General features: G+C 60.8%; 1 protein-coding gene and 1 pseudogene across 3 annotated transcripts in view; one reads left to right on the forward strand and one right to left on the reverse strand.

The window, feature by feature from the left end:
• CUX1 (cut like homeobox 1) overlaps window positions 1-13,964 on the forward strand; it is a 363,108-nt gene extending 349,144 nt beyond the window's left edge. For all 3 annotated transcript variants that reach the window (XM_045543045.1, XM_045543046.1, XM_045543044.1), the window contains exons 15-23: window positions 4,977-5,104; window positions 5,820-5,886; window positions 6,962-7,074; window positions 9,681-9,797; window positions 10,837-10,920; window positions 11,456-11,512; window positions 11,901-11,981; window positions 12,729-12,793; window positions 13,036-13,964. In XM_045543045.1, coding sequence (XP_045399001.1) covers window positions 4,977-5,104; window positions 5,820-5,886; window positions 6,962-7,074; window positions 9,681-9,797; window positions 10,837-10,920; window positions 11,456-11,512; window positions 11,901-11,981; window positions 12,729-12,793; window positions 13,036-13,105 — 782 coding nt within the window. In that variant the 3' untranslated portion in view covers window positions 13,106-13,964. The remainder of the gene's footprint in view (window positions 1-4,976; window positions 5,105-5,819; window positions 5,887-6,961; window positions 7,075-9,680; window positions 9,798-10,836; window positions 10,921-11,455; window positions 11,513-11,900; window positions 11,982-12,728; window positions 12,794-13,035) is intronic.
• On the reverse strand, window positions 105-206 carry LOC123633744 (annotated as a pseudogene).
• Window positions 13,965-13,994: the final 30 nt, after the last annotated feature.

The following is a 13,994-nucleotide window of genomic DNA, read 5'->3' on the forward strand; positions in this document are numbered from 1 at the left end:
GCAGGTGGACATGACAACTTGGCCAGGTTAAACCCTGGCCATGGTGCCCTGGAGCCTAGACTGGGGACAGCACGAGGTCAGAGACATGAATGTCCATTGGAAAGGGCTGTCTCCGAGGTCCCTTAGGGCGACTCAGACAAACAACAAATTGTGTGCACTACTGAGAAGGCTGCTGTTTACGGCCACTGCATGCCAGGCCCCTGCAAGGTCGCTCTTTAAAAGGCTCTCTCCGGCTGCTGCTTGGTGACTAGACCTCAGGTGAAGGAGGGAGGCCAGCGAGGAGGCTGCTGCCATCACGGAGGTGAGAGGCAGCTGGCAGTGGTGAAAAGGGATTGGATTCTGGGTGTGTTTTGAAGGCAGAGCCAAAAATGGGACACAAGACAGGTTCAGTGCAAGGCGTGAGAGAGAAGAGCGAGGCCGTCCCGAGGGTTTGGTCTGAGCCCCCAAAGTTTAGCTGGGCCTCCCCAGAGAGCTGGGTCAGGTCCAAGGGCGCCCCTCCTGTGGCTGGGCAACAGGGGGTCGTGCCTGGGGGAGGCAGACTTGGGGAGAGGCGGCCAGGCTTAAATTCGGATCTGCTAAGGTTGAAATGCCAGTTAGACATCAAGCAGAGGAGGGGTCCCAGGAGCGGTGTGGACTGGAGATCCACACTGGAGGGTTGTCGGTGGTGTTCAAGGGGGCCAGAGTGGGTGAGAGGAAGGATGGAGGCATCGCGGGATGGCCCATGCAGCAGTGGCCAGAGCTTGGCGGGGAGGCAGGGTGAAGAGGGGGAGGAAGCAGCCAAGGAATCGGAGAAGGAGCGGCCAGCCGGGAGGAGGCCCAGAGGGTCAGTGACCTGGAAACCAGCTGCCAACGCAGCAGCTGAGATGAGAGCTGAGAAATGAGGACGTGATAATGTGCGGAGGTCGTCGGGGACCTGGGCAAGGACAATTGGGATGGGGGGGTGTCAGAGTCTGATGGGAAGGGCTGAAGGAGTTGGAGGAGAGGAACTGGACACTTGACAACAGGCAACTCCAAGGAGTTTTGCTGGAGGGAGCGGTGGGGTCAGGAGAAGGGGTGTGTGTGTGTGCGCGCGCGTGTGTGTGTATGTGCGTGTGTGTGTGCGTGTGTGTGTGTGTGTGTGCGTGTGTGTGCATGTGTGTGTGTGTGCGCGTGTTCCTGCTGGGAGAACAACACGCCTGCATGCTGCGCAAACAAGGAGCAAGAGCTGGTGCTGCCACAGAGTGTGGCGATTGGCTGGGGACACCCTTGTGTAGCAGTGAGGGGCTGGCCCGGGCAGGCAGGGGCAGGGCTCAGGGTCACCTCTGGTGATCTGTGGGGACACACAGGTGCAGAGGCAGGGAGGGGCAGGTGTGGGAGCAGCCCGGCTCCCCTCAGCACTCTCCAAGCAGAGAAACGATGGCACTGACAGGCCCCTGCCTCTGGGAAAACCATAGGTGTGACGCCCCCAGGCCTTGCCATCCGGTTCCAATTGCGATTTAATCCACCCACAGTCAGAAATCATGCCTGGACTTGGAGAGGTGCAAGCGCAGCTTCCGGAAGTCCTACTTGATAGTGCTTTGATTTCGTCTTCCCCTGAGCAGTGCGTGCTCTGGGGAGCCTTTCCAGATTCTCCCAGAAGCTTCCACAGACTTTCCTAAGGGGAGGGGGCCAGCCTTGGGCCCTCCTCACTCAGCCACCTTTCCGTGCACGCCCCCGTCACCCTCGAGATGCCGCCTTTGCCCCCCATCAGCCTTTTTCCCAGCAGCACCTGCTCTAGTCCACGTGCTCTGCACTTCTCGAGGTCCCCTCCCTTGAGCACACGCCCCCAGGCCTGGTTTCTCCCCTGCTTCCTGCCACCTCTTCTTAGGGTCCTTGTGAGACCCCTTTGGGGGTCCCCACAGGCGGTTCTGGCCACTCACTATGGCAGTCTCCCTGGGCTTCCCTGTCTGCTGCCACCACCCCTGGGCCTGGGTCCCGCTGGCCTGCTTCTCGAGCTCCAGGCCCACAGGTCCAGCCCACCGCACACGTCCCCTGAGCTGTCCCACTTCACACTCAGCAGAGCCACTCCACGCTGCCGCCCACCCCCAGCCCATTCAGGAGGCCGGATCCAGCCTGGGCCTCCCCTCTGGGCTCTGTGCGGTGATGGGGTCTGTGACTCTCACCTGTACCGTCTACCGCCTTGCCCAGGGCCCTGTGCTGCCCAGGTTGAAGAACTTGCCCAAGGTCATGAAATTCCTAAGGCAGGGCCAGAATTCAGGCCTAGTTCTAGAAGATTCCAGACCTTGACACCAAATGGCCACCCAGAGATGTGACCCCAAGTGCTTGGTCTGCGTGTTCTGAACTCCAGCAGATGAGGCAGAGGGAGGCAGGGGTGGTGGCCGGGGGCCCCTCCCATGCAGGTGTGGCCCATGTCTTCTCTGAGTAGGATCTGTCACTGAGGCCCCTCCCTCCAGGAAGCCCACACAGCCGGTCTCCTGGCCTCCTCACCCCCTCAGGGTGAAGTGATGGTCCCTGCTGGGACCCAGCTGGGCTCCAGGACAGTGCCCAGCCCCTGCCCCTGCAGACTCGAGTTCTCCATCGTCCCCACCCAGGGCCTTCACTTCAGCCTCACTCTGGGGCCTCCGCTGCCCTCCTTGCCCAGCCTCTGCCCTGTGTCACACAGGCAGCTGTCCCCCACTTCTGCCCACACACCCTGCCAGCCCTTAGGATCACCCTGAGCTACCTCTTCAGGGATGGCTTCCCCAGCCACTCAGCTCTGCACCCTGAGACCCCCTCAGTGGCTGACCCAGTGCCCAGAGCACTTGCAGCAGTGGCAGTGGCTGCCCCCCAGGCCAGCTTAACACACCGGCCCTGGCCAGAGTGGCTGGGCACCAGCCAGGCGGGGGCAGCCTAGGGATGGACAGTTTGTTCCCAGGGCCCTGGCACCTGCACAGAGTGTCACGTGTGCACATGACACCGTGTGCCCACCCCCGCAGCAGCAGGCCTAGGCACCCTGTCATCCTCCCTGTGCCCATGGGTGGCTCTGGCCGAGACCACGCCGGGAGGCCACAGACCCATGGCAGAGGAAACAGGCAGTCCAAGGGATCACCTCACCTGCATTTTATCTGACCCTCATGCCACGTGCACACCTCCAGGGCCAAGGCTCACTCTGGCTGGGCAGCAGCCACCTCTCCATGGGTTCCCACCTCAGCCCTGTCCCTCTGTCCCCTGGGTCCTCATCCCTGATGGGGTTCTGCTTCCCTGAGCCTTCCCTGGGCCCAGCACCCTCCACTTGTCCCAGAAGTCTGTCCACCCCCACCCCATGGGATCGGTCCCGGCACTGTTCTCGGATGTGTTCCTGTTCGTGCCTGTTCCTGTGGACACCCGTCCCCTCCTTCAATCCAGGCTCTTTGCCCCCATTAATATCACCCAAGGTCCTGATAGCTTTCTGGCGGTTTCCTCTCCCTACGTCTCACCCCAGCTTCCGTCCAGCCCCCGTCCTAAGCGTGTGTGCCAGCTCTGCCGTCCGGTCCTGCCAGCCTGGGCCCAAGGACCCTACGCCCAGACCAGTGGGTCATGGCATTTGTGGTCTCTCTGGGCCTCTCCCCAGCGAGGGCTCCCCTGTCGGTGACGCAGGGCCAGACCCCAGCCCTGGCTCCGCAGTCCTGCCAGCCCCTCCCGCACTTCCCACCTCACTCCCAGGACACCACCTACCCGCCAGGTGTAGCGAACCTCTGAAGGAAGAAATCCATTCGGGGAGGAGGAGAGACTCTTGTGTGCAGATGGGCTTAGATGTAGCTTGGGCCGGACACCCTTGGGTTTGGAAGCCTCAGTTCTCCGTCTGTAAAATGGGATCATCCTCACTGAGCTAAGGGCTTGGTGTGCCACAGGCACCCACGAGATGGAGCAGGTGGGGGTGAGCGGGGCTGCCCCACCCTGGCCCAGGGTGCCAAGTCCAGCCAGGGCCAGGTGGGCACCTGGCCAGCGGGCCATGGGGTGAGGGGCAAGTCGGCTAAGGAGGCCACAGCAGCCATGTCCCTGGCACTGTCCACAGCCTAGAGCCTCTGGGCATTTCTGAGGCCACAGTGCCCCCTGGTGGCTGTGCAGTCTGCCTTGCCTGGGCCTCGGTTGTCCTTTCTGCAGCCCCAATAGCTCACCCTGAGCAAGGCTTTTGTCACCATTTTCCAAAGGGGGGCCAGCAAGGGTGATCAACCTGCCCAGAGCCACACAGTCCACCAGAAGTCGAGCCAGACCTCACCCTTGGGGCTGCCTGGCTCCCAGGCCGCTGCTGCTGTCCCTGGCAATGGCTGCAGAAGGCACCCAAAGGCCTGGGTTTGGAGAACTAACCCCACACCTCCCACCCCCCTACAGGGCGGGGAAGTCTCCAGATGGAATCCATTTGGATTTCCCTTGTTGCAAAGACGACCTGGTCACTTGGATGGGGGACAGAGCTGTGGGTCAGGGGACTCCTGGGAGCCACCCCATCCCCACCCCTGCCAGTGTCCCCACTATTGCGGCTGGACCCAGTTCTGCAGCCGGCCCAGAGGTGGCCCACTGCACCTCCCAAGCCTTTCTCTGCCTCTCCCGCCCCCGGCCTCCCTCCGGACACTATCCTGGGCATCAGCCCTGGCAGAAGCGTGGGGCTCCTTGCCTTGCGTCACAGAGGCAAAGGGAGACCTGGAGAGGGCAAGGGGCTGCCACTGTCACCCAGCCGGTCATGGACAGAGCCAGGTGCACCTGTTTCTCCCGATCCCCACCCTGAGCTCCTTCCCCGACCCAGGAAATTTCCTGAATGCAGAGCGTGCCTGGGCCAGGAGTGCCTCTGAGACCATGACGACTGGGTCTAATCGGGTCTTCCAGGCAGTGGCGGGTGGGGAGGGAACAGCCAGTGCTCCCACAGCACCGCGGCGGTCCTGCTTCCGGACCATGGGTCTGAGAGGCCGAGGGGGGAGGCACCAAGGGTCCCACCAGGGTCCCACCAGGCGCCCTCTGACAACCACGTCTTCCTCTGGCCACAGGGCGCTGTGCGGAGCTGCAGGTCCACGTCACCGAGGCTGTGGCCACAGCCGCTGAACAGAGAGAGCTGATCGCCCGCTTGGAGCAGGACCTCAGCACCGTCCAGTCCATCCAGCGGCCCGACGCCGAGGTGAGCCCACCCCACCCCCTTGAGCACCGCCTCCTGCCCAGTGTCCTTTCAGCCTCAGCAAAGCCCGACTTACCAGGCAAGCCGGCATGTCTCAGGCAGCTGGGGTCAGCTTGCCCCTCGCCAAGACCCGGAAGGGCTGTCACCCACAACCACTGGGTTTTGCCTGCTCACTCCATGCAGGCCACCTTCCCCCCAGTTTGCGGTGCCAGGGCCACAGGGCATAGGCCACAGGGCTTCCTCAAGCTGGCACAAAGCACCCTGTGTCCAGGTACAGGCTGGGACCTCTGCCCTGAGAGCCTGGGCAGCTGCAAGGCCGGGATTCCACACCCATGCCACAGCTAAAGGACCCTCAGGGGCATCAGCTCACCCACTGCTCATTCTACAGATGAGGAACTGGGCTCAGGGGGAGAAGCGGGGTCCCCAGGTCACACAGCAGGCTGGCTGCAGGTCGGGGTCACCCAGCCATCTGATGCCTGTCAGGGCGCAGCGGCGGAGGACAGCCCTGCTGCTGAGCTCTGGCCTCGGGAGTGACTCAGACCCAGCCTTCTCTCCTGGGTAGCCCACTCCGGTGTCAGATCCAGGCCCCACGGCCAGACAGCCCCCCCTGCTCCTGCCACCCACCTGCCCCTGCCATTTTGCACGGCCACCCTGAAAGGGTGTAGTCTGTGCCCACCGTGTGGAGGCACCAGCCCCAGTTGCTTCCTCTCACGTGTAGGGTGCCGCCGAGCACAGCCTGGAGAAGATCCCGGAGCCCATCAAAGAGGCCACCGCCCTATTCTATGGTGAGGGGCAGGGTCGGGAGGGGAAGAGGGACCAGGTGGTGCAGCCCGAGAGCCGGATCCCCAAAGAGCACCCCCTCCCCCAGAGAAGGCCAGGGCCCCCCACCGCAGCAATGCAGCAGCAACCTTCAAAAGGTGGGTGAGTCCCCCACCTGCCCGCTCTGGGCCGTAGCCTGACACCCCCCCCCAACTTGGGGGCTGACCCCCTGCCAGTGGCCTATTAAAGGCTGGCAAGTGGCACCCAGGCTTGCTGGCTCACACCTGTAGTCCCAGCAACTTGGGAGGCTGAGACAGGAAGATCACTTGAGGCCAGGAGTTCAGGACCAGCCTGGGCAACATAGTGAGACCCTGTCATCTCTGAGAAACATTTTTAAAAATTAGCTGAGCGTGATGGCACATACCTGTAGCCCCAGCTACTCAGGAGGCTGAGAGGGGAGGCTCACTTGAGCTCATGAGTTCAAGGATGCAGTGTGCATGATCATGCCTGTGAATAGCAGCCACTCCTGGGTGACAGGGGTCTTGCCTGTAAATAAATTTAATTTAAAAATTGATTGAATTAATTAAAATAAAATACATTTTTTGAAAAGGCTGCTGGGAGGTGGTGAGCTGAGGCCTGGTGCGGAAGTGCAGCCAGACTGGCGCACAGCGCTGCAGGGGAGGCAGCCCCTCAGGGACTAAGGGCAGGATATGGGGTGGGGGGTGTCCCGTGGCTCCCAGTTCCCTCTGTGTCCCTCTGCTTCCCCAGGGCCTGGGGGCCCAGGCTGACAGCTGCAGGGTCACAGATCTGAGGACAGAGGGATGGGGACGGGAGCCCTGGGCCTGGTCCTCTGATAGTGCAGATGGGAGAGCTGGGCCCTCCCCAGGCCCCAATTGTCAGGTCGGGTCAGCCCACCCATCCCATCGTCACCCCTCCCAGATCACCCCAACTGTCCCGCCTCTTCCCTGAGCTGCTCAGCACCAAGTGGTCAGACACCACGTGGCCTCTACCCCATGGCACTTGGCTGGGGCCACCCAACCCAAGGGCCTCCTGCTGGGCTCTGCCTCCTGCCACTTCAAGACACTTTCCTCTACCTGCTAGGACCCATGGCCCCAGCCAGTGGCACCCTCCCAGAGGGCCAGGTGGATTCGTTGCTTTCCATCATCTCCAGCCAGAGGGAGCGCTTCCGTGCCCGGAACCAGGAGCTGGAGGCTGTGAGTCATGTCCTTGTCTCCCCGAAGCCCCTTGGACCTGAGGACACAATGGGGAAAGACATGGGCTTGGGGGACAAAGATATGTGTAAACCGTACGCCGCCGTGGGATGAGATTTATTCTGTGCAGTCAGGGAGGGCTTCCTGGAGGAGGCTGTGCCATGCTGGGCTTTGAAAGAAGAATCTGACACTCAGGGCAGAGGAGACAGGGGCCAATGAGCCAGAAGGAAGTGCAGGTCATTCCAGGGCTGCAGGAAGGAGTCATAGGAAACAAGACATGGAGTCTCTAGGCAAGTGTCATCCTGTGCCATCCCGCCAGGGTGGAGCGTGTGGCCTCCCCCTGCAGGCAGGGGCCCCAACAAAGGCTATAAGTAGGGCAGTGACATTGCACAAATGCAGGGTAGGAAGGGTCACTTGGGCAGCCAGCTCAAGAGAGAAGGCTGCCCAGGAAGAGGACCAGGGAGTGGTGACCATCATCCAGGGAGGAACATCTAAATCGGGTGACAGAGTGGAGAACCGGGGTAGGGGGGTACTGGAGAGAGGATGGTCTGTGAAGCCCTAGAAAGATGAACAGCACAGGATGTCAGGAGAGCCGTGCGGGGTCGGGAGAGGGAGGTGCACATAGACCCTGCTGGCTGCTGAGCGCCTGCTGGTGGCCTCCCTAGAGGGGCACCGTGAAGAAGGAGCTGGTCTTTGCAGATGACCAGTTCCGACGTTTGACACCAGTGAGGCACCTGTAGACCGCAGAGGGGTGCCGCCATGTGGGCGCTGTTGACACATGGATGGCAGCTGCAGCGCCAGCAGGATGGATGTGGTCCCCGGAAGAAGATGGAACAGTGGACAGAAGCTAGAGGGTCGGGGACAGAGAGTGAAAGGAGCAGCAGTAAAGGGTTTCGGGGATGCCAAGGCCAGGCCATCCCCAGAGGGCATAGACACTAGATCCAGAAGTGCAGAGCTTCTGGGTGACAGACCACAGGAGCACCTGGAGGTGGCTCTGTCCTGCCCTTGGGGACTCTGCAGACCCCCCCTCAATCATTCAGAGCCAGCCAAGGCCCCTGCCCCGGAATGCTCTCCCAGTGGGAACAGAGCCAGGGAGTTTTCACTCCTCCCACAGGCTGGGCCCAGGACTGGTGCAGTGACAAGGGGGAGTCAGATCCAGTGGGACCCTCTGTGATCTGGGCTCCGGAGCAAGAGGGACCAACAGGACTGTCCCCCTCGGGGCTGCCTGTATGAGCAGTGGACAGGGAACACCCCTTCTGGGGACAGCCACATTGTGGAATACTATGCAGCCCTTAAAAGAAACCCTTCAGGTTAGATTAAGTAGGTGAAATAATTTTTTTTTTTTTTGCTTTAAAAATCTAGACTTTTTACCAAGCACTTGTTTTTAAATTATGGTAAAATAAACTAACATAACATAAAATTTGCTATCTTAACCATCTTCGGCCATCCTTAACCGAATAGTGGTCATAGGTCCATCACATCCTTTACAGCCATCACCGCCGTCCCACCCCAGAACGCTTCTCCTCTTGCAAAACTGAAACTCCAGACCCACTAAGCAACAATTCCCAATGCCTCCCCATACCCCTGGCAACCCCCATTCTTTCTGTCTCTGCGAATTAGACTACTTTAAGCACCTCACATGAGTGGAATCACACAGTGTTTGTCTTTTTACGACTGGCTTGATTCACTCAGCATGATGATTCCTCCTGGTTAGTCCACGTTGCAGCACGTGTCAGCATGTCCCTGCTTACTAAGGCTGAGTAACATGCTCTTGTGTGTATCTACACACTTTGCTTATCCACTCACTTGTCCACAGACACTGGGGTTGCTTCCACCTCGTAGCTAATGTGCATAACGCTACCGTGAACGTGGGGGCACAAATATTTCGTCATGACCCTGCTTTCAGTTCCTTTGGATATATACCCAGAAGTGGGATTACTGGAGCATGTGGTAATTATGTTTAATTTGGCAGTAAACTGCCATACTCTTATGTACTTTTTCTGTACTGCTTCAATTTTGAATAGTGTGAAGGAAACACCTATTCAAGCATTTGAAGCAATTGCAAAATGAGATCGCATTTCCCCTTGCCCCGAGATTGGTAAACATTAAAACCACGCAGTGTGTGATTCCCTGCGTGTGAAATGTCCAGAATAGGCAAATGCACGGAGACAGAAGGTAGACTCGTGGTTGCCAAGGAATGGGGAGGGACTGCCAGCGGGTTTGGGGTTTCCTATTGGGGTGATAAAAATGTTCTGGAATTAGGTTGTGGGGATGGTTGTGTAACATCACGATAATACTAAAAATGACTGAATTGTACACTTTAAAATGGTGACGTTTATGTTATATAGGTTATATATCAATAATAATTTTTTAAAAGGCTGACAATACCAAAACAAACAAAATATGAAGAAGGCTGAACCAGGAACTGTGACTTCTGCCTGGGGTGGGGCCACAGGAGGGGAAGGGGGACTTCTCAGAGCGGGCAGCTGTGAGCAGAGTCTGGCAGGGCAAGGAGGAGGCCGTGGGCACAGGAGGGCCTCCAGGCAGACCGAGCAGTACCTGTGCCTGAGGCCTCTCCCCAACCCCTGCCCCCTGCCCGGCCCCCACAGGAGAACCGCCTGGCCCAGCACACACTCCAGGCCCTGCAGAGCGAGCTGGACAGCCTGCGAGCCGACAACATCAAGCTCTTTGAGAAGATCAAGTTCCTGCAGAGCTACCCTGGCCGGGTGAGCGCCCTCCCCAGTGTCAACCCCGGGCGGACCAGGCAGGGAGAGGCTGGTCAGGGCACTCGAGGCAGGAGCATTGGGGGCCATGACCTGCTGGGTAGCACCAGACCCCCAGAGGCCCATGCAACCCCCCAACTGTCACCTGGGGGTCTATGACCCCCACCCCCAGCTGTCCTCCCTAAGCTGGGAGAGGCTGCCAGAGTGAAGCCAGACCGGGAGGTGCAAAGTACAGCAAGAGGCGGAGGCCATAGAGCCCCAGGCCCATGAGCGGCAGCAGCCCCTCTGTGAAATGGGGGTGACCCACTAGCTGACCCCAGGATCTGAGTGTTGAGCGTGCAGGACAGACTCTGGGGAATCGGTATGCAAAAAATTATAAAAAACAGAATTTTGTCTAATGCCCCAAAAACCAATCAAGAGAATGGAGCAGAAACTTACCCACTGCGTTCTGGGCCAGGAAGGCCTGTCTGCAGCTTCCCTCAGCCCCCAGGACCACGTCATGCAAGGACACCCTTTCTGGGACTGAGGGGAGACAGGGTGGGCAGCAGAAGGGCCTGGAGCTCACTGTCCTGGCAGGGCCACCAGGGCAGAGCCACCCAGCCAGGAGCCCCTTCCACACCGTTCTGCGCTGCGCATGGGCCACCAGAGGGCGCCCAGACTCTGCAAACTGGGCCCTTTCCCGTCCCCAGTGCCTGTCCACCTCCGTAGCCGCCTGCACTGCTGCCCAGCCCTGTCTTTCTTGTACCTTCCAGCCCCTGTTAGGGCCTTAGTTCCCCGTATGTGCCCAGGGGTGCTGTGGCACCAACCCTGGTGGGAGAACTTGATGCCCCGTGGCACAAGGCACCAGCCGCATTCACATTGTCACCCTGGCACCCTCTCCCAGCTCTGGGATCTGGTACTTCCTCCCTTACCTCCCTCCCTTTTGCAGATGAGGGAACTGAGGCTGTGCGGTGATTCCGTCAACTTGCCTTCCTTCAGGCACTGGGCCTTCTGCTGGGCCCCAGATGACAGACTGGGTCTCTCTCCTTCCCTCTCTGTGCAGGGTGGTGGCAGCGATGACACCGAGCTGCGGTACTCGTCCCAGTACGAGGAGCGCCTGGACCCCTTCTCCTCCTTCAGCAAGCGGGTCTGTGAACCCAGCCCGGCGGGGGGTGGGCCGCCCAGGGAAGCCCGTGAGACCCCTGCTCTCACCTGGCCTCTGACACTTGGCATCTGGCCCCCCCTGTTCTCCGCCCCACCTGCCCTCACCTGTTCACTCACGGCTCCCAGCCAGGAGCGCCTACTCATGGCTACCCAAGGGTGTACGGCAGTGAATGAGTTAACCTGGGGTGCATTGGGGGAGCAGGCAGGCAAAGACCCGGTTTCAGCTCCCAGTGTCAAGGGATGGGTGGTGGGACCCCCCAGCTTCCCTCCCCTGCAGAAGAACTTTCCCACAGGCAGCATGGGCCAAGGCAGAGGGGAGGAGGGGCTCACACAAGTGTCAGGGGAGCCAAGAGTGTCACGCTGAGTGGGACTGGGCACCCAGTGAGGCCCGGCAGCCCCAGGGTTCTGCGGGAACAGCGGAGCAGGGCAGCCTGTGGATCGGCAGGACCCCTCTCTGCACCCAGCCAGGGCCCCAGGGGTCCTTTGGGGTCCTTTTCTCATCGTCCCTCCCCCTTCAGGAGCGGCAGAGGAAGTACCTGAGCCTGAGCCCCTGGGACAAGGCCACACTCAGCATGGTGAGTCCCTCCCTGTGCCACCTGGGACAGGCCTGAGCCTCTGTCTCTGGGCACCTTGTCACCTGCCCTCCAGCCCAGGCTGGAGAAGCCCGAGGGACCCCAGTGTCCCCTCACAGGCCCTGCCAAGGGTGGCTGTGTGACCCAGGACAGGGTCTCTCCCCCTCCCAGACAGCAACTCCGACAGTGGGAGTCCCAGTAGGTTCTGGAATTGGGCTGCAGGGGGCACCATTCCTCAGAATTCCCATAGCAGGAGCTCCTCGCCTGTAAGGCAGAGTGGGCGCCCAGCTGCCTGCCCCTCGCTGCCCTGGGCTCTCTCTGGGGGAGCCGAGGCAGCCCTTTGGGGTGGGTGAGGCCAGCCCCTCCCCACCCACCCCTTGCTGCTCCCCAGGGGCGCCTGGTTCTCTCCAACAAGATGGCCCGCACCATCGGCTTCTTCTACACGCTGTTCCTGCACTGCTTGGTCTTCCTGGTGAGTGTCCAGACAGCGGGCCAGGACTGCAGACACCGACCCCTGACCTCCAGGGCAGCAGGAACCCTGTTGCCGTGGCCTGGCCCCTGGGCCTTCCCCAAGCCGAAACCCCCAGCCCTGGGCCACTCCTCTCCCCTTCAAGGGCCTTGGCCCACCCTGGGGATGAGGGCACTGGCCCTGTGCTGTGTGGAAGAGGCCTGGCTGGCCACACCCAGGGACCTGGTCCTGGAGGGCTTGGTGGAAAGAAGGGTTGCTTGCGGTGGGAGCCCGAGAGGCAGGTGGGAGCAGGGTAATGAGCTCCACCAAGGCACAGCCAGGTTGGCTGCACAGAAAAGGGACGTCTTCGCTGCAGGGGAGCATGTGGTTTGGGGGCAGAGAACACGCAGAGGCCTGGTGACGCCTCCATGTCTGCCAAGTGTGGGGAGGAGAGGGGAGGGCTGCGTCTGTGACAGCCTCCAGCCTCAGGGACCCCCACCCCCAGCCAAGCAGGGCTAGCCTGGGCCCCAGCTCTGACCCCCGGCCCAGCGGGTCCTGGCCCTGCCAAGGGTCCACCCACCATGTTAGGGATGTTGTGTGCTTGTCTGGGCCTGTCTGACCATCTGTGAAATGTCTGTAAGGCCCACCCGCCCTGGGGACTGGGCCTCGAGAACCTTTATGTCCCCAGAGGCCAGGCCCAGGGCCCACAGGGGGGCCGCAGGAGTGGCCGTGAGGCAGGGTCCACAGCTCACGGTGTCTCCGCCTACCCAGGTGCTCTACAAGCTGGCGTGGAGCGAGAGCATGGAGAGGGACTGCGCCACCTTCTGTGCCAAGAAGTGAGCACACCCACCTGGGCCCACCCACACCAAGCCCCTCAGCGCCACCCTATGGCACCCCGAGCCCCTCTATCGTGTCCCCTGCTCCTCAGCGCCCCACCCTGCCCCCCATTCTGCTCTTCCCCTACCCTTACCACACCCCCTCCCCCACCCCCACCCTGTCACACTGTACCCGTCCAGCCCCCCATACACATTTCTTTCCTTTTACACTCGCCCTCAGCAAAGGTTTCTCTGCCCCCCAGGTTCGCCGACCACCTGCACAAGTTCCACGAGAATGACAACGGGGCGGCAGCTGGTGACTTGTGGCAGTGACCCCTGGGCCTTCCCCACGACAGTGACGGCTGCATGCCCCTCCCCTGCTTGCTCAGCTGCTTCTAATGACTTAGACTCCCCTGAAGACCCCCCACAGAAACTGCCCTTGTCCTCTGCCCAACAGCTGCCAGAAGTCCCGGGTCCCCGTGGGCCCCCTGAAAAAATGTGTCAACCACATCAGGGCCCCTAGTTCCAGACAGCCTCCAGGCAGAGCCAAGGGCCCCACCTCAGGCTGGCGACCAGCCTGGGCTCTGCTCACAGCCTGATCTCTAGCCCTGGTGGCAGAGACCCCCAGCTGTGACGCTGATCGAGTTACCACCAATTCTGGCTGTGGTTAATCCGGTTTGGATTCCCTGGGCCTGCCTGCAGCAGGGCTCTCGGGTCCCCTGGGGCTCCCCAGGATCCCGGCCCCCTCCCCCAAGAGATGGAAGGCCCTGCCTTCTAGGCCAGCAGGCTTTCAGTCCCCCTGGCCTGCCTTTGTCATCGGCCATACCCCCAAGAGGACATAAGGTTTGACAAGACCTAGTCTGCCCACCACCCCCACCCCAAGAGGAGGAGCCCCAGCAGGGGGCGCAGTTTCTGTTACCCCTCCCTGCCCCCAGCCTATGATTTCTGCTTTTTTCTTTAGCAAGATATGCTGGTTTCTAGGTGAGGGAGAGTCTCCAGTGAGCCCCCCATGCCCCAGGCTTTTCAGACCCAGGGACTGGGCTGAGGGCCCAAGCACTTCTGGACCAAGCAGAACTGGCCGTGGGCCACCCTAGCACGGCCACCTCTCAGGGCCACTGGCAGGTCTTCCTAAGTTAGATTTGCGCTTGCATGCTCAGCTTTGCACATTCGGAATAAACCATTGTTGCAGTCACACTCGTGCCCTGTGCTCTGTGGTCCTGGA

Source organism: Lemur catta, chromosome 2 (genome assembly GCF_020740605.2).
Source record: "Lemur catta isolate mLemCat1 chromosome 2, mLemCat1.pri, whole genome shotgun sequence".
Lineage (NCBI taxonomy): Eukaryota > Metazoa > Chordata > Mammalia > Primates > Lemuridae > Lemur > Lemur catta.